The 27,190-nt window shown below is 55.1% G+C and overlaps 1 protein-coding gene across 1 annotated transcript; it reads right to left on the bottom strand.

Moving 5' to 3' along the window:
* On the bottom strand, positions 1–26,404 carry P2RX3 (purinergic receptor P2X 3; the record flags this gene model as incomplete). Its single annotated transcript, XM_080816521.1, has 12 exons — positions 1–2,240; positions 2,708–2,785; positions 3,385–3,450; positions 3,754–3,847; positions 15,849–15,985; positions 16,477–16,618; positions 17,333–17,410; positions 17,716–17,809; positions 18,502–18,565; positions 18,811–18,882; positions 19,296–19,431; positions 26,286–26,404. 12 exons carry the CDS (start codon positions 26,402–26,404, stop codon positions 2,127–2,129), a joined length of 1,194 nt encoding a protein of 397 aa, XP_080672647.1. The 3' UTR covers positions 1–2,126.
* Between the last annotated feature and the right edge of the window lie 786 nt (positions 26,405–27,190).

The following is a 27,190-nucleotide window of genomic DNA, read 5'->3' on the forward strand; positions in this document are numbered from 1 at the left end:
AAATGTTAGCTTTTATGCTGAGTTACAGACACAATGACTGCTAGGAGTGAGTATGCGCTCCAGTTCAAACTTCCACGGACTCCAGATTTCTTTTTCTATCCAGTAGGATTAGTGACAAGCCCCAGCAACCCCAGCAGGGTTGGCGTGTGGTTGCACTGGTGACCGTGCCGAGTCTGCCGCGCTGAGGCAGGGCCCAGCCAATCCGGCACCCGGAGGCTGTGGCTCAGGTTCCTGTGGCTTGCACGGCAGGCTCGCTGTCCGGAGTTCACACACGTGCTGGGGGGCCAGGCGGAGTGGCTGCCGCACTCGCGGGAGGACCACACCCGTCCGGAGGAAGAGGACACGGTTGCCTTGGTCTCCTCTGCAGGGAACATGCCTGCGATTCCTGCTGGGATGCCTGTGGGTCTCCCGGGTGCAGAACGCGGCCTCCACTGATGTCTCTGCTGGTCAGATCTCTGGACATTGCCTGGTGCCCGAGGACACCCCTGGGGAGGTGTGATCCCACCAGCCTGAGGATGCGGTGGGGGCAAAGGCTGAGCGGGGAAGGGGTGATGGGCCTCCCGTGATGGAATCTGACCCCTTCTTCCCCGGAGCGGGGAATCACTGGGGTCAGGCCTTTGCAAGTGCTCACTGCTCCCAAACTAGCCCCTTCCAAATGACTCCCAAAGCTGCCCCTGCCCCTCCCCGCCATCTCCCTGCACCTTCTGCAGAGGGAGCAGCCCTCCATCTACTGGCAAATCCTTGCAGCTCAGGCCACATGGTCATGCCCACACTCCAACTTTTCCAGAGGTGATGGACTGTGGGGCTAATGAAACTCGTCCTTCAGGGCCGCCCTCATGCATGAGCCCCTTCTAATACCTAATTTGGTATTATTTTGAGATGATGCCCCAAATTGTATATGCTTCAGGCTTCCGAAGACCTGGGTCTGCTCCTGAGCTCTGCCTCTCACAGGGGGAGAGCCCAGCAAGGGGACGGGGCGCCAGGCTGACAGAGGTGTGAGTGGACTAGAGGATCCCCCAGTGGCCTCTCTGGCCCCTTGTTCTTGCCAGGATACCAGGGTTCTCGTTTGGCCACTAACTGTGTGACCCAAGTCATTTCCCCTCTCTGGCCTCAGTTTGCTCATCTGTAAACAGGGGAGGGGGACAAGAGAGGTTCTAGCCTTTGAAGGCTGACCACCCATTAGGACCCTGTAGGGGGGTGGCCTGGCTGGCCAGCTGCTCACAGGGCCTCGGGCCTCACTGGAGCCGGTTCACCAGCGTCATAAAGGAGCACGGCCAGCTGAGACAAGGGCCTGGGTCTGGGAATCATGCCCCACCCTAGGGTGGAGCCTAATTCCACTGCTGGGGGCGGGTGCCCAGATGTGTGGGAGAATGTGGGGGTCCCAGAGAGAGACCCCTGGCTGGGTACAGAGCTAAGTCATGCCTCCTGTTTCCTTCTGAACTGGGGATCCACCCACGTCAGATCCACCCGCATCACTGTCCAACTGGTCTTCCCTACACCGGGGCCTGAGTTCCTGCTGAAAGCATGGGGCTCACTCTTCATTAAGCGAAACCTAATCCTGGTCACCATGGGGGAGGCTGAAGCAGCAAGGGGCGGACACCCCCTGGGAGTTCACCCTTCTCTTGTGATGGAGTTAGATCTAGGTTCAAATCCCGGTCCTCTTGCTTCTTGGCTGTGTGGCCTTGGGCAAATGACTCAGTCTCTCCGGGCCTCAGTGTATCTTCAAAACAGGGAAACTAATAACTACCTCATAGGATTACTCTAAGGGTTAAATGAGATAATGCGTGTGTGACGCTGCCTGGCATTTGGCCACGCCTTGTGGCCACTGGCTATTACTATTACGCTCTCTACTCTTCAGAAGGGGGACGACTCAGGGGCTGCTGCCCCGGGGGTCGTGGGAGGCAGACAGGGGCAAGGCAAGGGGTGAAGGGAGATGGAGGTCTTAGCAGGGGGCCCTCCCTGTCTGCCAGAACACCGGGAGGCCCAGACACCTGGGTCCAGCCTGGCTTCCTGAGGTGAGCAGCAGAAATGAGAGCCCCTCCCCTTCCCATCCCTCCTCGCCCAGGTGGGGTGCCCTATCGGGAGGCCTGGAGCCCATGGGTGAGCTTGGGGCCCTGGCAGAGGCCTTAGTGGCCAATGGAGTAGGCCCCCGAATCTGTGGACTGCTTCTCCTCGGTGCCCTGGTCGCTGGAGCTCTCTGGGGGGGCCGAGGCAGTGACCTTCAGCGTCGTCTCGTCCACCTGCAGGCGGAAGGGCTGGTGTTACCGTGCTACAACTGTGGGCAAGACGCCCCCTGCCACGGGACTCAGCTTGGCAGACGTGGCAGTGGAGGCTCAGGGTCCCATTATCAGGGAGCTCCAGCAAGACGGTGTGATCCCAACAGTCTGAACAACCACGAACCTCATGGGCCAACCGAAACCTGAGCTAACCCACGGCAGAATTTGCCCTGCCCCAGAAATGGAGAGGGGACAGTGAGTGGATCGGGCCGTCAGCAGTGGTGACCCACAGACCGCCCCGAGGGCTCATTCTTGGCCAACTCCCTCTCTTCGGGACCCCCAATTTGCGCTGAGACCTCATGAACCCCCTTAAGAAGCCCCCAGAAGGGGGAGCCACCGAGAGTCCCTGGGGTCTAGGGGTGCCCACCTAGTCCCTGCCCTGTCCCTCTACCTCTCACGCGCCCCCCCCACACCTCTCCCCTCCAGCTCACCTCCTCAAACTTCTTGGCTTTGTACTGGTCTGCCCCCTTGAGGAAGTTGAGCAGGATGATGTCACAGAGGACAGTCCCCTGGAGGAGAGGCAGGGCTGGCTCAGGGCGGCAGGAAGCAGCAGGCTCTAGCGGCCACCGAGCGGCTGGGCAGTGGGGAGGACTGCCCTCAGGCAGACAGCAGGCCAAGGGTGGGCGAGTCCTCCAAAGACACCTGACTGATGTTTCCACTTGGAAAAACGTCCCGGGGCTTTGCAGGATGCCTTCATCACCCACCTCTCAGCTCTTGGCCGTGATCACAGACCAAGAGGCAGAGAGAGGACTTGGTGGGAGAAGCAGAGGGTGAGGGGGTAGAAGTCCCCGGGAGCAGGGTTCGGTTCCTTTGGTCTGTGGAACCCTGGAGTCTCCTCCTGCACCTTCATGGTGAGGGAGCAGGAACTTGGTACCAGGTGGAGACTCCCGCAGTCAGGGAGGCTGCTGCGGGAGGTAGTGAGCTCCCTGTGACTGGAGGTGTTCCAGCAGGGAGGCGATGAGGGAGACTGAGGCACCTGGCCAGAGGTCGGACTTTCCATTCTAGGCAGAAGCAGGGCATCCTACCTGGGCCACTCCCCCACCCCGACCCCCAGCTGGAGCCCCACCTTGACGGGCCTCCTGTCTGAGGCTGAAGGGGCTGAACTCACCACTCCCACGGAGGTGAAGGCAGCCACAGAGCTGATGATGGTGGGGATGATGTTAAACTTGCCAGCCTGCAAGCGGAAAGACCAAGGTGTGTGGGCAGAGAGCCCAGCATGAGGTCCTGAGGCTTGAGGCTGAAGGAGGACTCCCAGCCGGAGAGATGGTGGAGCGGAGGGCTCTTGGTCGACCAGGAGGCCCCAACCCTCGACCGTAGCAGTGAAGAGACTACAGATGTGACTCACGGAGGCTCTCAGAGCTGGTCAGTGGCAGGACCTTGCCCCCCACCCTCCCCCGGGAGGAGGGTCTTGAGGGCCCAAGACTGGTCTGGGTTTCCTTCCCTGTCCTCCCCCCATCTACCCGGCCCAAGGACTCACATTCCCATACACCAGCACGTCAAAGCGGATGCCGAAAGCCTTGAGGAGTGTGCGGTACTCACTGCCATTCTCCATCTTGTAGTACTTGGCAAACCTGGAAACCAGAGGTGGAAGGTGGGTCCCACCGTGGGCTCCTCCCTGAAGCTTCGGGGTCCTCTGGAGCCTACAGCTCTCACTCACTGAGCATCTTACCAGTGGTTTGCTGGACACCAGCCACGGTCCTCCCTGTGTGGTTAGCTGACCCTCTGCACAGCCAAGGCAGCTTCCCAGCCCCGCCTGCATCTCGGTGCATGGGGCCCAGGACTCTGCCTTTTAGTAATTTCCCTAGATGTTTCCAGTGTGTGCAAAAGTCTGAGTCTTGCTGGACTCCAGGCTTCTTCGGTTTTATTTGTTTGGTTATCCCTGGGCTTAACTCACTGCAGATGCTCCCCTCCCCGCAGGCTTCTCAGCCTACTTGGGTTCAAAGCCTGGCTCTGCCACTTACCAGTTGTGCAACCCTGGGCCAGTAACTTAACCTCTCTGAGATTCAGTTTCCACTTTTATGATTGGGAATAATATGGAAGTCCTGCTTCACAGGGGTGCTGTGAGAATTGAGTGAAAGCACATGCCCCAGGGGTCTAGAACAGTGCCTGGAACACAGTGAGCACCCAGGGAATGCTTGCTGCTGTTGGCTGTTATTATTGCTGAAGAAATACATTTATAGAGCGGTTTTTCAAAGCCTTGTGGGATAGGGATGTGATTGCTTTATTTTTCAAGTAAGGCTCTGAGGAGGTTAAGAGACTAGTCCAGGGTCACCCAGTGGCTGAGACTAAAGCTAGAGTTGCCCGAGATTATATCCTCTACCCCTTCTCTGCCTGGGCTGCTGGGTGCCAGAAACCGTGCAGGTGACGGGTAAGGATGATCATCTTCAAAGTGGGGGCATGAGCACCTCACTCTGAAGATGCCCGGGGAAGGGGTGGGGAAGGGACTGCCTGTGGCTTCACAAGCACTAAGAGTGCAAATGGTGCTGTCTGAAGCCCCCTACGGCCCTGCCCATCATAGGCAAAACTCTAGACTAATCAGCAAAGTGTAATGTCTTGGGACTACAATGGACCTGCAGCAGCGACACGGCTCCTGACGCCAGGATCCCAGAAGCACGGCAAGGGTTAAGTGAGATGATGGGGTGAAGGGGCTCAGAAAGCCCCATAACTCTGTGGGGGTTGACATGGCTCTTATTTGGTGCCAGCTGTCTCCCCTTCAGTGTTTCTGATGATGCCCAGATTCCCAGGCCTCTCCCACAGAGAGAGGAGTCTCCTTCCCCGCAGGTGTCCATGACTGTGACAGCCCTCCCAGGGCTATTTGCATTCGGGCAGGGAGAGGGAGATGCTCAGCTCAAGGGCACAGACAGCAGAGGGGTCACAGCATGGGAGCAAGGTCATTTTGGAGGAGAGTCATCGAAACGCATACAATGTCAGCCACTGTCTGCTCTGGCTGAGCAGAACTCTGCAGCCAGGAAGAAAGGAGTCGAAACCCTGGTCCCACCCCTTTCATGTGACTCGGAACAGTATCACTGTTCATGTCTATGACATGGTGGTGCTCATGCACCCCTCCATGGGTCTGTTAGTGAGAGGGCTAAACACCAAGCCCCACTCTTTAAGACAGGCACTGTCGCAATCCTGGTGTTCTGGCTGTCCCTCCACACCCATTCTCTGCCCGCCCTTCTCCGCAGGGCCTGGGAGCCTGGTCTGCAGACCCTGCCTCCATCAAGCTCCCTGCCCTCTGGTTCCCGGTGGGCTCCGCAGTGGGAGGCATCCACAGGCCATCACAGGGCCAGAACGGAAGAAGAGTTTAACTGGGTCAGGAGGGAGTCCGGGCTGCCTGTGCCTGGGCATGGCTGGAGCCTGTGTGCCCACATGGTGCTCCTGCTGTCCTGGGCTGAAGAGTAAGCCTGAAAGCTCGTCAGTGAGGGAAAGTGTCCCCCGGGGAGCCTGACCTGGGAAGGTGTGTCCTGTAGACTTTGCAGCCAAAGTGGAGGCAGAGAAGGCAGGATGATCTTCTTGAGACGGAGTCCCAGAGTAAAAACGGGCCCCAGGAAGGAGACCAAAGGAAGCCCAACTACCTAAGCCAAAGAACCGAAGAGCTGGAGGACAAGGGGAGAGGTGAGGGGCTGGGCCGACTTTAAAGCCGTGGTAGGTTGTGGTCTGGGTGGCAGCAGCAGAGGGATTCCCAGACCCAGCAGAATGGAGTGGGTCGGGCTGCACCAGCAGGGGGACCCATTCTACAGGTGGGGAGAGGGAGGAGAAGGTAACTGGCCGGAGCTGGATTCCAGGCTCTGCTCTTAACCCTGAACGTGCTGCCTCTGAGCTCCGGGTGGCTGGGAAGGAGCCAGATCTCCAAGCCCTTCTGTATTCTGTGTTCTGTTCACGTCACTGGAGAACTCAGGTTCCCTGTCTGGGAGATGTGGCACCCGATGTCCTCGGGGACCGGGAGGGTCGGGGGGTGGTGGTGAGACTGTCACAGGTGTTTGGGGCAGGGCAGGGGCTAGGACTGTGCTCCCGAAGTCTGCATTCCAGCCTGGGGCTGCAGCCATGAAGAATGCTCTCACATCGACTCAGAGAACAAAAAGTCAGCACCCTGGGCGCTGCGTTCAAAGCGAAGGCTGGCTAAATTTATCTTGGGGAGGAATGTGAAGGAACAGGGAGAAAAACCAAAGCGGACTTGGTTTTTCTCCAGCACCTGCCTTCCAAGAGGCAATAAGTATGATAAGATCATTATCTCACCAACCACCCACCCTCACAGGAGGGTTGGCAGGGACTGGTTCTCCTGGGAAGGAGGGAGGAGGAAGAACAGTGCTCAGGGAGGGAAGGCGCACACTGAGCACCTACTATGTGCCCAGCACTGTACCAAGTGCTTTTTACACTTACCATCTCTTCCCATTCCACAGATGAGGAACCAGGATAACACAGATTAAGCAATTTGTCTAAGGTCTGCAAACCCAACAGTCAGTACTGAACCTGGGATTCAAATTCAGGGAGTCCAGTGTCAGAGTTCACACTGTGAGCCAGCATTCTAGACTGTTTTTTTTTTTGCCTGATTTCTGTTAGGTCGTGGCTGATTTCTTTCAGTTCTCCAGCTGGGAGCCCTTTTGGATTGGCAAGGCGGGTCTCGACGCCTAGTGTCCTTGGCTCAGAGGAGAACATTAGAGCCATGGAGTGTGGGAAGGATCCCCTGAAAAGGGCATGGGCGGAAGGACACCCTGGCCAGCCCTGACTTCTAAATCCCCCGATTCCTACCTCTCCAGCTTGGTTTTCTTGGCTGAGAAACGTGGTTGGTGAGAACGACACCACCGACACCCAGCCCGACCCAGTCCCCCTTCCCTGCCTTTTGACAAGAAGTGCCTGCCACACCACACCGCCTGCTTTCTCGGGTTTCCTGAACACACCCTGTGGACACGGACTTCTTGCCTGGGCCCATGCTGTTCCCCTCTCCTTCCCTTCCTGCCTTGCAAACTCCTACTCATCCACCAGGGCCCAGCGGGTACTCAGAGCACACCTACCCTATGCCAGGCACTGTGCTAGGCCCCACTGACACCTTGGCCAGGTCTGCTCTCATCCGAGGGAGAGAAATATTAATAACAAGACACCCCCATAATAGCTAAAGTCTGACGTCAGGGCCGGAGAGGACAGAGCACCGTTCGAAGAGCACATGTACTGACGACCATCTGACCGAGGCTGTGAGTCAGGAAGCCTTCCTGTAAAGCGCCGTTGGAACCGAGGCCTGAGGGATGGAGGGTTGAAAGGTGAGGAGGCCAGAGGTGGGGGCCGCTTTCCAGGCTGCGGGGCCCACGAGCCCTATCCTGGGAAAGGACATGGTGTCCCTGAAGAAGCTGCAAGAGCTTGGTGGGCTGGAAGACAGGGACGGGTGGACAAGGCTGGTCCACCTGCTCGGGGCGGTAGAGCCACTGCCTGCATCGCGTCCCAGTTCCACATTCCGTGACCTCATGCCTGTAGCTTGAAATTGACCTGGGGGATGTATTTACACCACAGAAATGGGCAAACACGGTGAATCAGGTGCTTCCTTTGTTTCCTTTTTCTCCAGAGCCCTTTATCAGTGTGGGCCCGTGTTACCTTTCCTGCCCCTGCGGAAGCCCGTGTTACCTTTCCTGCCCCTGCGGGGCCCAGGCCTCTTGCTCGGTACCTGCAGCAGACTGCACTCTACAGTTTGCACCACTGACTGTGCGCCAGATCTCACTGCCTTTGCCCGAGGGCCTCCCTGGGGGCAGTAACGGGCAGGGTAACCGCTTTCTGAAGGCAGCAGTGGATTCCTGACATCTCCCAGAAAGAGTTTAGCACCAACATCGGCCTCCGGGCTTCCTCCTTCTCTAAATTCTCCCATTCTTCAGGTGGAGCCCTTGTAAGGTGGAAGCATCAGGCAGAAAACATTCAGATCGGGCAGGTGGCTGGATGGGATCTGGGGAGGGGAATTGGGGCAGGCAGAGCAGAGAGATAATCTGCGGGCCACGCTTACCCCATGCTGAGCGCTAGGCTGGAGGCTCGCACACCTGTTCCTTCAGTCAGGCCTCACATCGACCGCTCGGTGGTGCAGCTGTTGGTGGAGGGGCTTTGGAATGAGACAGTCCTGGGGCTTGAACCGTGGCTCCGAATTAGCTCATGGAAGCCGAGGGAAAGTCCTTCGTCTGCCTGAGCCTCAGTCTCCCCAGATGTGAAATGGGGGTACTAGCGAGAGTGGCGGGCTTATGACGGAGGATTCCATGAGCTGCTGGCTGTGAAGCTCAGAGCTTTTGGTGCATGTCATATGGTGTTCCTCAGGCTGGAGAGAAGCCCTGGCTGGTGGCTCTAAAGGCTCCTGGACCTGCCAGCGGCCTAGGTGGGATCTGAACGTCAATGCTCACCCCTGCCACTCTCCCGAGAGATGAGCCAGAAGGAGACTTGAGGGCGGCCTCCGTGAGCAGGCGAGAGCTGATGCCTGGGAAAACAGCTGAGCTGCCGCGGGCTGGGCTGCCGGCAGCGGTGGAAGGAAGCCAGACAGCCCCTGGTGTGCCCACCACTCTCCACGGCTGACCTGCCTCCCTTCCTCTCTGGTTAATGGGGGCCTTGGGGAATGCGGGCACTGGAGGAGCCCGAGGGCGGGAAGATGGTGGGTATGCGGCCCACTGTGTCTCCTGTCAGGGACCCCAGCTCTCGGCCGGGCTCCCATTCCTCCTGCTGGGGCTGCGGGACTGGGGGTGTCTTCCTGCTCCGTTAGGCTCTGAGTGTCTCAGCTCCCTTGTTGGGTGAGTTGCTTCACAAACCCCCGCGGAGAGAAGGGCACGCCCATGGGGACCCTCCCAGAGACACCTGTGCTGAGACCAGACAGGACAAGCCCAACACAGCCCAGAATCCAACAAGCGGAAGCCTGACAAGGCTGAGACACTTGTGTTTGCGTGTGTGTGTGTGCACACGCGCGCGCGCATGCGCACACACGTGTTCTTTGGGCCCCTGAGCAGCAACAGATAAAGAATGAGGAAGTACAAACATCAATTACCGTAATAAATCACTTGTCAGATGTGCTTGCGCCCGGGCAGTGTGGAAGCTACGTTAGGACATGACAGGTCTATAAATAAGAGCGCACGCGTCAGCGGCCGTTGTCAGCGCCTTCCCCAGACAACCACATGCACTCATTCAGACTTTCAGAGCTCGAAGGGAACTTATCACCTCGAAACAGCCCATTTCACAGAGGAGGAAACTGAGGCCCACGGAGGGGCTGAGAGTTGCTGAAAATCACACTGAGCATGTGCGGCAAGGCCTGAGACGCAGCCTCTGCCCCGCAGCCTGGGCTCTCTCTGCTTCACTTTTGCTTCATCTTAAGATGAATAATAAATTTTTCTCGGCTTGCTCCAGCACGAAATGTTTTTCGTATAAATATTTTGTTCTTGGGTCCAGGTTTATCATTTCCACGTGGTCATAGGAACTGTTCTCCATCGTGTTTGAATCAGCCACAAAGCCTGATGGAATCTGGCATCGGAAGGCGTCTTCAGAGCCCTCCCCTCGTTAGCCACAAGAGGTTCGCTGCTGCTGCCTGGACCCCCCCAGAGAGAGGAAACTCGCTGCCTGTCGGAGCAGCCCAATTTCAGCCTTGGGTGGCTCTGGCCCACAGGAGCGCTTCTCCATGCTGGGCTGACATTTGCAGTAGTCGGCAGTCGATAAACGTTTGCTGAAGGGAGAAGGTTTTTATCACGATGTACGAACCCCTTGGAAGCTCTCAGACATCTGTTTAGAAACGATCCCATAGAGTGATGGAAATTCCTTCCTAAAGCAAGGACACGTAACTGTTACAGGAAAAATAGCAACAAACTTGCAGGATCTGGGTCGGACTCGCGAGGGAAAACTTGGGCCTGGAATTTGAGTTGTCTGAGTGAAGGAAGTGGTGTTCTCCGCGAAGCTTTTGCCTGGTGAGAAGTGATTTTGCCAGCTGAAATAGACTTTTACAGTTGATTTTATACTGATAGGAAAATATCTCCTGGCAGACTCACTGCGTGGGGGTGGGGCAACATCCTTGGAGCAGGCTGGGACGCCTTCCCTTAGAGAAGACCCCGAGCCATATTTACTTACGCACGTCCTGGGAACCTCTTCAGCTCCAGGGGCAGACACTTAAGCAATGACTGGTGGTTGATCTTTTTGTAAATATTGCTATTAGTTCATCTTGAATGAGGCAGGGAAGGATCAATGGACATGGAGCTGAAAGAGGTAGCTGAGCGCCAGATGGCTAATTTTTGTTCCTGGGAGTAACCTCTTTGGCCTCAGTTTCCTTGTCTGTAAAATGGGGATAACCATACCGGTCCTATAGGGTACTCGTGGTTACCAGCACAGGCTTGGAGGCTGCAGGAATTGGAAATTCCAGGCCAGCACTATTTGCTGTGCGGTCGTGGGCAGATAATGAAACCTCTGAATATTAGGTTTCCAGCTATAAAATTCTTTCTCTTTGGAGTCGATGAGATAATCCACAAAGAGCACCTGCCTGGCTCACGGGGACATGTTCGATGAGGGTTAGCCACTGTTTCCTACCAATAGAGTTGGTTGTCGTGGGGCCAGGCTAGACCTGAAAATTATAAAAGGCTGTATAAATTCGGGATCGCTCTGATGGCCTCTCCTCCCACTCGAAACTAAACAAAGAGGAAAACGGATCATGGCGAAGGCAGGCAAAATCTACCCCCGTCACAGGGGCCTTCGAGAGTCTCTGTGGAGATGATGGAAAGTGGCTGCTTTTAAAAACACATATTCTATGGCTTTTGGAAGGAGAAAAATCCAGATTGCAGAAAGAATGCTCAAAGCCAAGGGCGCACTTTCGATTCCGTCTCATTCAATTGGCCTAAGATCTTGCTGATCTGCACGTTTCTACACGGAAGCAGAGAAGACGCCAAATTTCCAAGCTCCAGGAAAGCTGCTGTGGGTACATTTCCAACACGAAACCGTCACTAGAAACACCTCCAGCATGAGGAACATCTAGCAGCTGAACGAGTGTTTTTTGTCCCAGACACCAAGACAGGAAATCCAGAGCTGCCTTGCCTTTTCGTAGCGAAGCCGCCTTGGTTCGGAGGGCTCGGAGGAGAAACGTGGATCTGATGTCGCTAAATGCACCGTTTTTGCTTCTGCCCTGTCGTTCCCGCCATCATGGCTGGGCCTGTCTCTCCCGCTTGCTTGCAAACGATGTGACGGTGGAAGGTATGCCGGAAGCAACGGCTACAGATCGATCGGGTCCCTGGGTTTGAGTCCCGGTGTCCCTCTTCTTAAGCTGTGGAATCCTGGGCACGTCTCTGTCTTCCCGAGCCTACTACGGGGGCGTGGGCGTGAGCTGTGAATCCTGTCAAAATAGGCGCGAAAGGCTTTGCAAACCTAACTCTAGGGGCTTCCAATCTGAGGTCTGGGGATGGGCTTTTAAAGATCTTCAGAGTCCCGGAGTTTTAAGCCCCATAAACGCAGAGAAAAAGCACCGGAGGGAAGCCCGCCAGACTGTCCAAGATGTTAACTTCCTATAAGGGGAGAGAGACTGGAGGAAGGAAAGGGAGTCTCCACATCATCCCTCCTTTGTATCAGGATCGCTTGGATTTATTACTCTGAGGATGTTTTTATATCTTACTTGTAGAAATAAGTTGGCTTTTTTAAAGCAAAGAAAATGCCTGCAAAACTGCTCATGTGGATGGATATCTGCATCTTAGTGGGCATTTGGTTCATGAATTCACCCGGGGGATATAAGGGTTAGAGACCTCTGAGTGTTCATGAAGGAAATCCCCGGCCCACATGCCAGCCTTCCCCACCCTGCCCCAGGCTGCCTCTGCTGGTGGCTTGGCCGAGTCACAGCTCCTGTCCCCACAGCGTGTCTTCGGGTTCTAGGAACTGCTTCCTGCCCTCTGCCCTTCAGACCTGGACAGTCACCTGTGTCCCGTCGCTGGTCCCAGGCCCTGCGCTATCCTTCATGGTTTCCCTGCACCCTGCCCACACCTTTGAAACAGTCCCCTTATTAAACTCTCCTCACATTACCCATTCTGCATGTGCCATCTGTTTCCTGCTGGGACCCCGACTGCTACAGTATTTTTAATCTGTCTTTGTACCATCTCCCCCCATATACGCAAGCGCTCTCAAATACATTCACCAACACCCTCACACACACACGCGCACACACACACACACACACACACTCCCCTCTCAGGCACACGCCGCACTTACACACTCACCCACAGACTCACATTCGTCCCCTAACACACCCGCTCGCTCAAAGACACAATACTTGCATTCACATGCACCACTGCCTGATCCCGGCACCTTGGGGGAGGTTGGTCCCTGGTTAAAATCCTGCTCCAGCGAATGGAGGGCCTCCCTGTGAGGCGAGAACCTGGCCCTTGTCTACACCCCCTGCCCCTGGGGTCCCGGTGACTCTCGCCCGTTCTTATCTTTCAGAAATGCTGTCCTTTGCTCACTACTAATCTGGACGGACCCACCCATGCCACACTCTCAATGTGCTTGGAAGGAGGCTTCGGAAAAGTACCGAATTAAAGTGGCTCCTGGAGAGTTAGCCCTCCGGAATAGATAGAGGAGTAAAAACAAAACGTTTCCACCAAGTTTCAGGGAGGCACAGATGGCAGTTTCAGGAGATCACACAAATAAAGATTAATTTAGGTGGATGGCACCAGGTAATCCGGGTGGAAGTTGAAGCGACTCACATTCTGACTCAACACAAAGTCACCTTTCCAATCACTGGAGCTGTCAGTGAGGGACTGGCCATCTTGTGAAGGGGGCCCCATGTCTGGGGCCATGTCACAGTGAGACTGATGTAGCTAGAGCTGGGACAAATGACCTCGAAGGCTCCTCAGGATACCCTCGTAACCTTGGGCAAGTCACATCCCCTCTGACCTTTCTGCTTCCTCAGTGGTGAAACGGTCACCTCAGCCTAGGGATACCCCAGGGGTCCTCAGTGGCTGCAAATTCTCTAAATCTCTGATCCTCCAGGCCAAGAGCTGTAAGAAGCAAGGGGGGGGGGCATTTGGAAAGGAGCTGCAGAAGTAATTAGTGATGGAAATGAGAATCTCTACTGCCTCTTGCCTGAATGTGCAGATTAAAACAAGGCTGACTCTTGGCTGAATGACTGCATTTCCTCCAGAGCAAATGGCAACAGTAGGACTTTTGAAAAACTCTGGCCTCTGTTAGAGAAGGAGCAGCAGACAAATTTGTTTGGCGGACAGAAAGCCAGACCCTGAATTGTGCCTCCAGCGGCTGCTAGTCCTCTGGCCTCTGTGGACCTCAGGTCCTTCGTTTTTAAGCAATGAAAGTATCAACCAAATGGGCTTTTTTTTTTTTTTGAGGATTCACAAATGTGAATGTCCCTAGCCTTCCTGGCTACATGGAAATCATCCAGGAAAATGTGTTTGTGTCCAGGCTCCCACGCCTACTGGCTGTGTGACTTGGGGAAACTTGTTTCATTCCGCCAAGTCTTTGTTTTCTCGTCTGTGAAATGGGGGATTGTGGCATCTGCTTCACAGAGCGGGTAAGGAACAACATGTCAAAGCACATGAAACCCTCGGCGCCCAGGGTGATGAGTATGGTGCCCACAGATCAGGAGATTTGTGGGGTCTGAAGTTCTACCGTTATCAGACAGAGCAGTGCCAAACCTGACTGTGACCTCTGTGGCCTCCCCAACGTGGGCACTTAGCTCAGCCTTGGGGCTCCATGCGGTGCCAGTGGCTTGAAGGCAATGTGAGAGTGGTGGGTAGGCACCCCGGGGAGGGACCTGAGGGGGCTTGGGAGGAGCCCTCTTCTCGTCACGGCTGCCAGACAGCCCCCCATGCCAGCGCTCTGGAAATTCTTTTAGACTACAGGGGGAGTCAAGATGAGCAGCTTTGCCCCTTCCTGCTTTGGCCTGGGGGTCTTTGGTGAAGGGGTTGGTTATCTGGGTCCACACCTCTCGGACAGCTTCCCATGAGCCCCTGGGGGTTAGGCTCAGGGATCCTCGGATCTGTCTGCCCAAATACAGCCTTAGCTAGTTTAGGACCAAGTCCACCTTGCATTTTGCTGTGTGGGGTGGGAGGGAGGGGGCTCCGGGAAGGGGAGTCGGGGGTGAGGCGCAGCTGAAACACAAGATTGAGAACTGGAGGTGGAGGACCCCACACCGTAGCTTCTTTAGATCAAAGAGCTTCTTCTAAATCTGTGTGGCACCCGTAGTTGGGGGCTTCATCGTAGTTAACATTCTTCCTAGGCTCTCTTGCCAAGTAAGTTATTTGGGAAATTGAAGAATTCCCACTGGCCACAGGGAAGTTATGAAGATGAAAACTTTGCATTTGAGATCCTGAGAATTTTATTAATATGTTGTTATTTTAAGACACCATACAAATATCCTTTGTATTGATTTCTCTGTGATGTACCCACTGAGTAAATATGCCAATTTCTGCCAGGGAGCCGAACAGTATTTTTAACCTACTTTAAAATATGTGTTGTTTCCTATGGTTTTTTAAAGTTTGGAGTTGATTATGAAAGCACTTTCAAATTTTAAAAAATTCTCCTCTCCGGAGACTATACATATATATTTTAAACTATTAAATAGAAAGTGTAATGGGACATAGTTTTAGATGTACTTTTAGAACTACAAATAAAGGTAAGAAAAAGGTGAAATGATTATTTTTTTGCTTACGTCTGCCATTCTATCGGAAAACACCACCACCACCTAGAAAGTTCGAGTAACAATTCTTTGAATGTGTAACTGAAACATATTCTTACATGTGCTTTTTTCCCCTGATCCCTGCCTATTTACCCAAGGTCCCCTGTTTAGTGTAGAGCACCGTTGTACGTCATCAAAGCCCTCCCAGAAATCTCAGGGTCTTGGAAAATCGAGGGCAAAACAGAACAGAGGGCTGAAGCTTTTCACACCTTGGCCGATAGGATCCTCAAGATCACGATCCTATTGCCGTTTCCTAGGCAGGGGACATTGGGATGGGAGAAGGTCAAGGGCTGGTCAGCTTCAGCTGGTTCCAGACAGTTAACCCTGGATTTTCTCTTCCTTTTCTTCAAAACAAGGGTGATGGGAGGGGCCGTCAGGGGAAATTCCTTATGGCTCAAGGCTATTGGGGATCGAAACTAGATGATATTGAAAGACCGGCTTGAGCTCTTGCTTGGAACGGCGTGGAAGCACTCATGACCATGGTAGTTGTGATTTGTGACTTGATGGAACTTCCTGGTTATGAACAGAAAGAGGAACTTTCCATCTTCTAAACTGATCCCACTATAGCCCTTGCTTTGTGGATCAAGAAACCTTAGATAATGCAGGTACCGGAGAAGGGCTGCTGGGGCGTTCCTTGGGCACATGACCGCTTTCGAGCCAGAGCTAAGAAAAGCCCAGAATCACAGCCCAGGCTCTACTGGGAGACCTTGGTCACGTGCCCTGCCTGTGGACCTGGCCTATCCGTCTCCCGGTGGTGACAGTTAGAAAGCACTTCCTGACTTTGAGCCAACACCTGATGGGGGTGCGTGGGGCCTTTTCTTCCCGATAAGCATTGCACGGCTGCTGGAGGTGTGACTTTTCAGGACAGCTCCTGCCTCCTCCTCCCAAGGCCCCAGGAAACCGGGGATTACCTGAAGTTGTAGCCTGGGGAGACGCTGCTCTTCTCAGAAACGCCGTCGAGCCGGGTGAAGGAGTATTTGGGGATGCACTGGTCCCAGGCCCTGTCCAGGTCGCACACCCAGCCGATCTTAATGCCGAGGACTCCACCCTGTGGGAAGGGGCCAACTATGAGGACGAAGGGCTGTCTCCACCGCCTGCCAGGGTGGTGGCTGGGGGTCGTGACACACAGACGCGTGGTTCTTCCCATTCTCTAGGTGGAGGGGAAGCGATTTGGCAGACATTCCTTAGTAAACAACATGCGACAGTCAAGGGTGTGGACCTTTGGGGCTCTAGATCCTGCTTTTGTCCTGCGCTCCTTAGCAGCAATCCAGGATCCACTTTCCCATTGTATGGGCTTTTTCAGAGCTCTAAGGTCAAGCGTGACGGTGGGAATGGGAGACCAGGCTTGGCGGGAAGGGTGAGGGAGGCAAGGCCCTCGGGACAGGGGCGGGAGCACACGGAGAGGCCCAGAGCCAGTTGCAGGTCTCGAGTGCTTCCACTAGGTGGCGCTGATGCCCGGCCGCTGCGCCGTCGTCCGGGTATTTCCACCCTCCGCCTGCCAAAGGGGTCCCCCCGCCCCGTCCTCCGTTAGGTCCTCACCGTGCTGGCCAGTTTGGCAAAATCCTGCCCTGCAAACTTGACCACATCCCCCACCCGCAAGATGGGGCAGAAGGGGTCCTTGTCAGGGTGGAAGCGGCACGTCTTCATGTCGCTGGCTGTCAGGTTGGGAAGGAGGTTGCCCCTGCGGAGGAGAGAAGCGGACCAGGGCTGGCGCGCAGACGGGCGCGCACGGGTCTCTAGCCTTCCCGGCCCAGGCAGCGCGCTCTGGGACCCGATGTCTGGGACCCTCGCGGGCTCTGTCACCACTGTTCCTGCATCTTCCCCGCAACTTCTATCCCCCTCTCTCCATGTCAGGGTTGAGTGTGTTGGTATCTAATACCCCCAGCTCCTAGGCTGGGGGTCCCAGGGGGCAAGGGTCACGACCGAGTTCTCTCAGCACCTCCGTGGTGCCTGGCATTGTGCTTTGCCCATGCCTGACGCCCACCGAGGACTTGCGCGTGAAGGAGTCAATGAACTCCTAACTAACTAGTGGCAAAGGGACACCCCCGCTTGGGCTGGATGTGGGAGGAAAAAAGAAAGCCCCCGGCCCCGACCTTTGGAGGTATCCGGGATCCAGGCCCAGGCTGAACTTGTGCCTCACCTGCCTCCAGCAGAACTCCCTTCTGTGGGTTCCAGGCCCCAAGGCAGGAGACTGGCTGAGAGGTTGGCCCCAGAACCCACCTAATACTTGGAGGTCAAGGCCAGGTGGGAGATTGGGAATAGGAGCCCCAGGGAGATGGGCAGAGGGTGAGCAAGTGTGGGGAACCATGTGGACAGGATTCTCCGCCCTCTGAAACTGAGCTGGGGGTAGGGTGGGTGCCCCGCTTTCTTCTTTAGGGAGGGAGCTGGGACTCACTTCTCAAAGTTGAAGAGGGGGAAACGAATGCTGTTCTTGATGAAAATAGTGAAGTTCTCGGCTTCCATCATGACAGGCCTGTGGGGGAGAACAAGGGGGGTCTTAGCTTTTGGGGACGAGGAAAGGGAAAAGAAACATAGTGCTTTTGCCCCAGGGACCACCTTTCCTGGTGGATGTTTCCCACCAGGCACCTGGTCATGGCCTCTCTGGGGCCTGAGGGCCAGGGGGAGGGGAGTGGCAGGTGAGGTGGGGAAAGGTGCCATCCTGAGGCCACTTCCCAGTCCAGGAGTGGACACTACTAGGGGTACCTCTGAGACCCTCTGCAGGCTCAGAGATGCAGAGCTCTCCCTATTGGCAAAGGAGAGCTGGGGTAGGGTCCTCACATTTCCACTGTGTCCACCTCGGTGGGGCACCAGCCCTGGATCTCACAGGTCCGGAGCACAGAGCTGTAGTTCACGCAGCGGCCCGTGAGGATACCTGGGAGGGGGAGCCACATATGCTGGGGGCCTGCCTGGCCCTTTGCTTCTCCCTCATCCCCGCCGCACCCCTCATCAGGGACCACCCCCTGTTTGGGGACCCCGCAGGGGAGGGGACAAACAGGGAGGGCAGGGGAGGTGGACCTATGGTACAGGAACCCTCTCTCGCCTTTTGCTCCTCCCAATCCCTAGACCAAGCCAAAGGGAGGTGACAGCCTCCAGGCCCAGCCACCCCAAGGGCCCTGTTCTTGTTCCTTGGGCACAGTGTGCGCCTCCTGGCCTCCAAGTCTTTGCTGCAGCTGCTCTTTCTGCCTACAATGTCCTTTTAAAAGCCCTTCTATCCTGCCAGCTTCTTGTGATCCTTCAGGGCCCGTCTAGAACGTCACTGACTCTAGGAAGCCATGTGGGGTCCCCCTACCTAGAGCCAATCCCTCTCCCTTCCCCAGTGCCCATGGTTCCCCCATGACAGCACTTGCTCCCTCCTGCACGCCTGTCTGTCACCACCATCCCTGGGCTACGAACTTCTCCAGGGGCAGCCCCCCATGTCTGGCACACAGTGAGCGCCGTAAGTGCTGGAAGAATGACAAGGAACAGGCCAGCTCCCACTCTCTGTCCTCCATGGGGGCTATGCTACCTTCCAGGGTCCCACTAACACGCTGGGGCTGTGAGGGGGTGGAGAAGGGCTGCACTCACCCCCGCCCGGGAACCGCTGAGGCCCACACTGGCTGTCTGATACACAGCGGTACTTCTCCTCGCTCTGTGGGGAGACAGGTCTGCAGGTGGGTGTGGGACCCTGTGCTGGCCCTGGATGAGCCCTTTGGCTCCCAGTGCTTCCCGGTAACCAGGGGCCTTTGGAAGGCGAAGGTCTTGAGACACAGCTCCAAGGCTGGAACTCCAACCTCTATGTGCACTCACGCTCCTCCCTACCATCGCTCCCCACCCCCAGTGGTTTCTTCTTGCCCTGCTTCATCCAGCCTCCCTCCCACCCCTCCCACCCCTCACCTCTGGGCAGAATCCTTGCATCTGGTTTTCAGTGACTATCATCTTGGTGATGATGACAAAGACAGAGGTGCCCTTGGTAGGAGAAGGGAGAGAAAAAAATGCACCAGTACCGATCTATGAGGTGGGTACTGCTGATATCCCCATTCTACAGGTGGGGAAACTAAGGTGGGGGGGCAAGAGATCTGGCCAAGGTCACAGGGCTAATAAAGGGCAAAGGTGGGCTCAAGTCAAGTCCAACCACCCACCTAGCTTCTCCTGCTCCTCTGTGTGTTGTGTTGATCACAGGATGAGTATGGCAGAGCCTGAGAAGGACCCCACTGTCCTGATGCCTAGTGCTGCACTCTGGAGGGCGGCCCTCCCCCCGGCCGCTGGGGAGGGGTTTCACTGATCACTGATACCACTGGTTTGGGGATCCCATCGACACACTCCTTGCATTGCCCCATCATTGGACATCCATACATAGCCCTGGGATAGGGGGACCATACCTGGGGTGGGGTCACATAATCAGACACGTCCATGACTCTGTTGGCATAGCGTCCAAAGCCCTTCACCTTGGTGACGACTGAGGACTCAATGGCCGTGTCCCGCACTTGGTAAGCCTTCTCGTGCAAGAAAACCCACCTGGGCAGGAGAATAGGGGGAGAGCAAGAGAGGAGGGTCTAGGCCCATCAGACAGAGGCTGGGAAAAGTTTCCTTCCCTAACATGGGGTGTCTGGCCTGGGGAAGGCCTGTGCTGGAGGGGAGAGACCTTGCCCTGGGTTGGCTTAGAGTGATATGTTCCCATCTTTCCCTTTTCCTGCTTCAGGACCATTTGCAGACTTTTTCCCTACCTCCCCCACCCCCAACTGAAATTTTAATAGTATAGATATCAGCTTACGTGCTGTATGTGTATTTATTTGTGTTTTACACATAAGAAGAGTAAGATTTTTTTTAACCCCTCAAGAACAAATTTTCACCCCCTCGAGGGCGACATCACCCCTTTGCCAATGCATCATCATTCCCGCTGACTGGGAGGCCACCTCTTTGGCAGACAACTGGAAAGAGAAGGAGCAGAGGGTCTTAAGCCTCTGACCCAGAGCATCCCAGTCTTTGTTCATGGATATATCCTAAGTGCCGGCACATAGTAGGTGTTCAGTAAACAAGTCGGTGAAGGCATTTGGGAGCTGGGTGGTTGGAGAAATCTCCCTCTGTGCAGGCGCCAGATGAGAAGGGTGGAGGAGGAAGGGAGGGGCTGAGCCTTTCCCGGGCAGGTAGGAGGCAGAGGCTACAAATCTTATTCCTTGGAGCGTGCTGCCACCCAGTGGACATTTACCTGTATTGCCTTCTTCCCTCGGCCAGAATCTGGGAGGGCCTCTTTTCTTCCTTCCACCCCCACCTCCCTCCCTGGACTAGGGCAGCCTCCCCCAGCAGCAAGAAGAGCCTGCAGGCAACTCTTCCCTTTGCAGTTCTGTGCGGGGCCTGCCTTTCTCATCACAGCCCTCAAGGCTCCAGCCACTCTCCGCCTCCATAGCAGGCTTCCAGCCCCTGACCAGTCCTACCCGTTCCAGACAGCACGCTGGCAGGCAGCTGCTGGTGCTGTCCCCATTGTACAGACGAGAAAAGGTCATCAAATGAGTTCAGAACATGCCGCACACACTCTTAGTTTTGGAGAAACACTGGTGACCTCTTCTAGAATCGGGGAGTGTGCTTTTGGAAATGCTGGACAAGGGTCATTTTCTGCCTGCTAACCAGGGAGGCACAAGGTTGAGGATGAGTGGAAGGAAGGAACCAGAGACTGTGTAGTGCAGAGAACACAGAGCTGGGGCCGTGCTATCCTGGGAAGCTGACCTGAGGACTTCATAAGGAGGGAGTTGGGACTTCAAGCTCAGGAGTTTTCTAACCCCAGAAAGTTGTCCGAGAGCGGACTGCTGTGGGAGGTGGTGAGCTCCACATGCCTGGGAAGACTCAAGGAGATGCATTCAGTTGGGAGGTGTTTGGACTGGATGACCTCTGAGGTCCCCATAGAGGGGAACAGCTCCTGGGTTATGCTGGTGGTCACAGTGACCTGTGGGATGGGCACATGCCCATCATGTTCATGTGCACACAGGCTGATATTTGCAAGAGACTCTTTGTTCAGTTTTCAGTGAGAGGGCTGGGAGTTATCCCCATCGTGGGGCTTCCCTCCTGCGTTTGAATTCCAAAAGCTCCCTGGAGTGGGACTGAAAGGGTGTCGGACAGACAGCTCCTAACTTGTCCCCTGTTTTATTGTTGCTGCCTCATAGCAGGCAGTGTCCTGGGGAACGCACCATTCGGAGGGGGGCACAGGCTTGTAGAAGGCTCTTAGGAACACCCCGCCTGTGGGGACGCGCGGACGTTTGTGACCCTGTGTGCTTTCCTTTCCCAGCACTTCTTTCTTTTTTAGAAGAGGAGAGGTTTCACCAAGTCTCATAAGAAGTTTGGGTCACATAGAAATCTCATCCACCACCTTATGTCCAAATGAGTATTTCCAGCTCATGGCCAGGGGCCCTGTGCAGTGGAGGGAGTGAGGCTGAGGACCCAGATCTCCCTGCTCCCAGCTCAGTGCACCTCTGTCCGGAGTGGGAGTTGAAACATGCCCTCTGGAGCCTCAGTGTGCCTGGCCACAGAATGGACACATCTCTGAGTGGCGATCTAATGACACGGTTTCTTAAGGCCCCTTACCCCATCCTTAAAGTCCAGGAACATTTGCCGATGAGAAGCAGGGTTCAGATTATTATCATGTAACCAACACATCCCACTTGAGTCCTCTGTGTGGTAAGGGTTCATTGGGTCCTTATCGAGACCCAGTGAGACTCCTTTGTTGTTCTCCTTATATTTCAGATAAGGAAACAGAGGCGCAGAGTGCTGTGCTAACTTGCCAAGCCGGTAGGTGGGTTCCCACCCAGGCAGACTGCTCAGAACCACCTCACATCCTGAACGGGGATTCTGGTCCCTGTGCGGCTGGCCCTGCCGGCCCGAGGGGAACATCTGCAGCCTTGGGAAAGTCTTAGGAGGAAAGGGCCTAAGGCTCGAAGAACAATTAACCTATCTCTTTCCTCCCATTTCTCCTCCTTCAAGGCTCTTTCTTATGCCGGGGGTAGGAGAGGCCACATCAGAGTTCTCTCTCTGAGTTAAATAATAACTGGAAGAATTTCCGTGGCCCCTTGGGGCCCAAGGACGTCATCAGTGCAGCTCAAAATAAGGGGATGCTTCATTTCCAGAACAGAGGGGCTGAGTCTGTCTCTAGGGGCCAGGGCTGAGGAGATGGGGCAGGACTAAGCCTTCAATTCTTGGCATTTACTCGGCTGCTCTGACTTATTTTTTTTCTCATGTTCCTGGTTTATTATTTATAGAGCGGAAGGCGGGTGGCAGCTCCTTGGCAGGTGGGATGTGCAGGAAGGAGGCCAGAGCAACGTCCCGGCACCCTTCTGTCCACCCCCATGGAGTCAGGGAGGAGCCCGGGGAGTGGGCGTGGGGAGTATGTGCTGTGTGCGCCAGGAGGAGAGGGGTCTCTTGGGAAGGTGTGAGCTGGCTGGTGGGGAAGGGGGAGGTGTGCTGGGGAATCTAGGATATGATAATAGTTGCCGTCTATTAGTGAGTCTCCCATTTCAGGCAAGGCACTTGACATCTTCTCCTTGCTGTAACTCCCTGGGGGAGGCATTCCTAAACCCATTTTCCAGATACTTAGAGACTTAGAGACGAATGGTGACCTGTCCAAGCCCCACTCCTAGTTAGTGTCACAGTGAGGTTTCTGACCAGAGGGTCTTGTTCCACGTTCTCCCCATCATGGGGTTGCAGAGAGGTGTGGTGGGGGAGACAAGAGTGGTGCTCCTCTCTGCACCTATAAGACGGGGTTTCCAACAGGTCTTCCCACCATCCTCTCGTCACCTAGTGTCCCGTGGGGTGCCTCAGGGTGCTACCCTGGGCTGAAACAATGGGGTGGTGGGCCGAGAAGGTGGAATTCCAGGCCCTTCTCTTTAAACTAGAACAGCTCTCCTGTTTAAGCACTGTATTTGTCGAGCTTCTTCATAAGAGTCAAAGTGAGGCTTGAGGCCCTGAGGTGGCTCTGTCAGTTGGGCATCTGACTCTAGATTTCAGCTCAGGTTGTGCTCTCAGGGTTGTGGGATTGAGCCCCACATCAGGCTCCGTGCTCAGCGTGGAGTCTGCTGTCCCTCTCCCTCTAGTCCTCTCCCCGCTCTCTCTCTCTCTGACCCCCAGTCTCAAATAAATAAATAAAATCTTACAAAAAAGAATCAAAATGAGGCTGACTATTATGAACCACACGGGCCAGCTGTGCAAATAGTGAGTCTGTGGATCAGGCCTTGCAGGGGGAGGAAGGGATGGGGAGGGCAGGTCTGTGAGGGGTCCGAGGCACCATCAGCTGCCACAGGTCCTTCTGATGATGGAACACCAGATGGGTGGGAATGCCCCTCTGCCGGTTTGCAGCGAGGTGGCTTCCTTCCAGGAGGCTCTGCAAACTAGCTCAGGCCGTGCAACAGCCAGCACTTCAGGGAAACTCAGTCCCCAGGATCCCCTGTGTCCTCTGCAGCTCCCCATAGGACCCCCCAAAGAGACTGGCTCTTAGGAAGTTCCATCCCACAGGGGAGACTGGGGATTGCCACTGGGCCCTGAGAAAGCCATGGGAGAAACACCACTGGCCTCTCTGTGCACCTGGGTGGGTAGGGGACACCAGGCATGAAGTGGTGTCAACTCTAGACAGGCAGCAGAGGCTGGCGCAGGGGTGAGAGCGCATGTGGAGACAATGAGCGGCTGTGTTGCGGTAAATGCATAAGAGAAACAGTTGGCTCCTCTTACATGTGGCCTTCTAAGACTGCATCTGGTCTATCTCGCAGGGATACTATGGAAGAGACTCAACCGTTAGTTAGTTGTTAACATCACAGCATTAAAAATCCTTCACATTCTACTGAGTCCAGGCCACCATTGTCTCTCTCAACATGACTGCACCGTGCTGTTAACAGGTCATCCTCCTACCTGCTCCAGTCCCTTGGTGAATTAGCCAGAGCGATTTTCCCAACTCAGATCTCATCGTCTGTCTCCCCCTGCCCCTGCCCCTGCCCCCAGACACACACACACACACACACACACACACACACACTTCCCATCCATCGGCCCTGTGTAAAAACAAAAGCTCTGAGGGTGTCTGGGGTCTGGCTGGGTGTGACCCCTCCCCATTTTACAACCACCCTTGCCTTTGCTTCCTCTGCTCTAGCCATAGAGACCTTCTTTTCTTGTCCCCATTTGCCTGGCTCTTTCCCTTTGCAGAGCTGGCTTGAACCCTCTTCCTTCCCCTTTTTCTCCTGGGTTGCTCTCACTCAACCTTCCGATCTTGGCTTGGGCATTTTATCTCCAGAAAACCTTCTCTTGGCTCCTGGACCAGGTCAAGAATCTCCATACTAGCCGCTCTCCCAGCACTGTGCACCTCTCCTTCAAGTCTTGAGCCTCAGTTGAAATTTTACATTTGTTTGTGGAGATTGTTTGATGAACGTCCGTCTCTTGCATCGTAAGCTCCACGAGGTTGAGGGCCCTCTCTGCTTTGCCCATGTTCTATGCCTGGCATGAAGAAATGCTTTATAAATTTCTGCTAAATTAAAGACAATGGGTTCATGGAATCCTAATGGTGCATGGGCTCACGTGCTCACAGATGGGGCTCAGGCCGGGGGGCTGGGCCACAGACTGCATGGATGTAACTGGAAGGAGCTGCTCCATGGGGAGCTGTCAGGCTGGGAGATGGATGGGGCTGGATAGCAAGACGCCAAAGAGCCTCTCATGCTTGTTTCTGCAGGCCAGGCTCCAGCACTGAGGGTCAGAGCATCAGATCATATCACGATGAGGGAGAGACAGGGGCAGTGGGAGAGTAGAGCAGGCTGGTCCAGGAGCTGTCTACCCTCCATCAGCTTTCTGCCTGGAGCCAGCAGAGCCAGGAATGTGCTGAGGCAGCTTTTGGACTCACCTGGACCATCATACTGTCTAGTGGCTATAAAGAGCGACGGCATCGCATACACGTGTGAACGTGGAACATTGAAGAACCAACTTTGAGCCAGCCTCTGCCGATGTGGACATGGAGCATTTGCAAACATCATATCTCACAAAACCTCGAAGTTGAAAGTAAGCTTCAAGGCCGTTTTCCTACCCCGAAGCTGGACTCCTTTCTCTAATATCCCTGAGAGGAGCACTGGACGTACAGCCTTGCCGGCAGCAGCCACAGAAATGAGTCCTACTGGCTCCCACAAAGCACGCAAAGCAAAAAATCCCTTAATCCACACGCCTGCCCACTCTTCCACACACTCGCTCACACACTCCTCTGACCTTTCAGGCAAGGAGGCCTGCGCTCGTGCAGCTCCAGCCCACATGCACACCGGATGGCTTCTTTGACTGACTCAATTAACTCATGACTGTTGTCAGTGGCTTGCTGTTTCTCATACACAGAGCCATTGTCTCAGGGAACAGGGTGAGACTAGAGACTGCACACCGGGAAAGAAAACCTCTAGGGGTTTCTGCCTGTCATTTCTGGTACCCACTGGTGTGTGTAAATGACCACAAGAAGGATGGAACCTGTGTTTTCTCCCCAGCCATTGTCTGCTCCCTGGCCCTTGGTGCATATATGTGTGTGTGTGGCGGGGGGTGGGGTGGTGGATGCCTCTAAAGGTGGGAGCTGAGAGGAGGTTTTCGGACCACTGGCTCTTAAGCAGCTCCCAGGATGGGTTATATGGTATAAAGTCGGGTAGCAGTAGAGAATTTATGCTTTCTGACAAAGGGGAATGCTTCTGGGTTCATGAGGAGGGACCCTGGATCATGTTCAGAAAACCCACCTTCCCCTAAGCAACTCTTCCCTTGAGTTATTTGTGCCTGTGTGTCTCCCCGCCCCCTCCCAAGGAGCAGACACCTTGCTTGGTCCTACCCTCCAAGAGCAAGGGCTTCTCCCCTCGCCCCATTCTTTCATCATCTCCTCAAGCCAGATGGGGAATCCCTCATTCCAAAGCAGTCCAGTTCTCTCCTTCCCACCCCACCATGACCTGATCGACCCATGCTGTCTCCCTCATGTTAGTGCCTTCCCTTCCCCTTTCCTGTGCTCCCTCATCTTTGTGAGACCCCAAAGCTTTGGCTGAGGAGACTGGGAAGATGTGAGGGTGGTTTGTTCTCTGGTGGGAGCAGGAAAGAAGGGAGAGGGGAGATGGTCACTTGGGACCTCTCCTGGTGGAGCCTGGCACCAGGACAAGAATTCCACTCCTTGGGGTGTGTGCCTAGAAACCACTCTCTGACTCCAGAGGATTTACTGGGGAAAGGAACTAATCTGGGGACCAGATCCCTGATGGGGGTGGCAGAATCCAGTCCTTGGACTCCACCAGGGTAGAGACTGTTTCCTCGAAGAGAGGAGAGGGTCAGGCAGCTGGACAGCAACACTGACGGGACACCCGGCAGCCCTCCCCTGCTAGGACCCAACAGGCCACAGGACTCACCCGACGAAGTAGGAGATGATCAAAAGCTGGACTGCCCGGTTGATGACCCCAATGGTCCAGCTCTTCACAACCACTGACTTGGTGGTCTCGTAGGTGAAGAAATCTGACATGCAGTTCATGCTGAGAGAGCACTCAGGGGCCACTCAGAAGGGACCCAGTGGTGGCCTCAGGAGGGGGAGGTCCTCAGAACAGGGAGACAGAGATCAAAGCCTGGAGGGGACAGCTTGGAGGGGGCTAGAGGAATGGAGAGCCTGCTAAGTCAGGCAACCCTTGCTCAGTGCCCAGGCTCTCTCTGCCCTTGGCACTCTGGGCTGTCAAGAGTCCAAAGCCAGGGCGGGGGACCCCCTTTTTGTTCGTCTCCACCCCACTTCCCTGTGATGTCACGGCAGGGGTGGGGTCTCCAATCCCCGGCTCCTGATTGCCTGGGATGCAGCTGGCTAGGGCCCTCTGGGAGTCATGTTTTATCTGCACTCTGTCTACCCTTTCTGTTCCGTTCTCTTATGCTGCATCTTCGTCCCGGCTCACCAGCTGCTTTCATGCTCTCCTTAAAACCCCTTGCAATGCCCCAGTTTTGTGTTACTGTGAGTTTACTTCTCTGAATCTTTCGTTTGATAACATGCTCCTGGAAGCCTGGGGCTGTTTCTGTCTTGTTTCCTAGTTTCCTCAAATCCTAGAATTGAGTGGGAGCTCAATCGGGAGTTACTGAAACCGGGTGAATGCATGTTACTGGACAGTGCTAGAATAGCCAATTCCCAGAGGTTGAAGTCCTGAGGTCAGGGAGCAGCATAGCGTGTCTTATCCCAGGGCTCAGTTAGCAAGCGGGCATAACTAAGTCAGATTGCCAGGGAAGTCTTGAATTTAAATATTCTGTCCTAGGGGCGCCTGGGTGGCTCAGTCAGTTAAGC

Source organism: Martes martes (genome assembly GCF_963455335.1).
Source record: "Martes martes genome assembly, chromosome: 10".
Taxonomy (NCBI): domain Eukaryota; kingdom Metazoa; phylum Chordata; class Mammalia; order Carnivora; family Mustelidae; genus Martes; species Martes martes.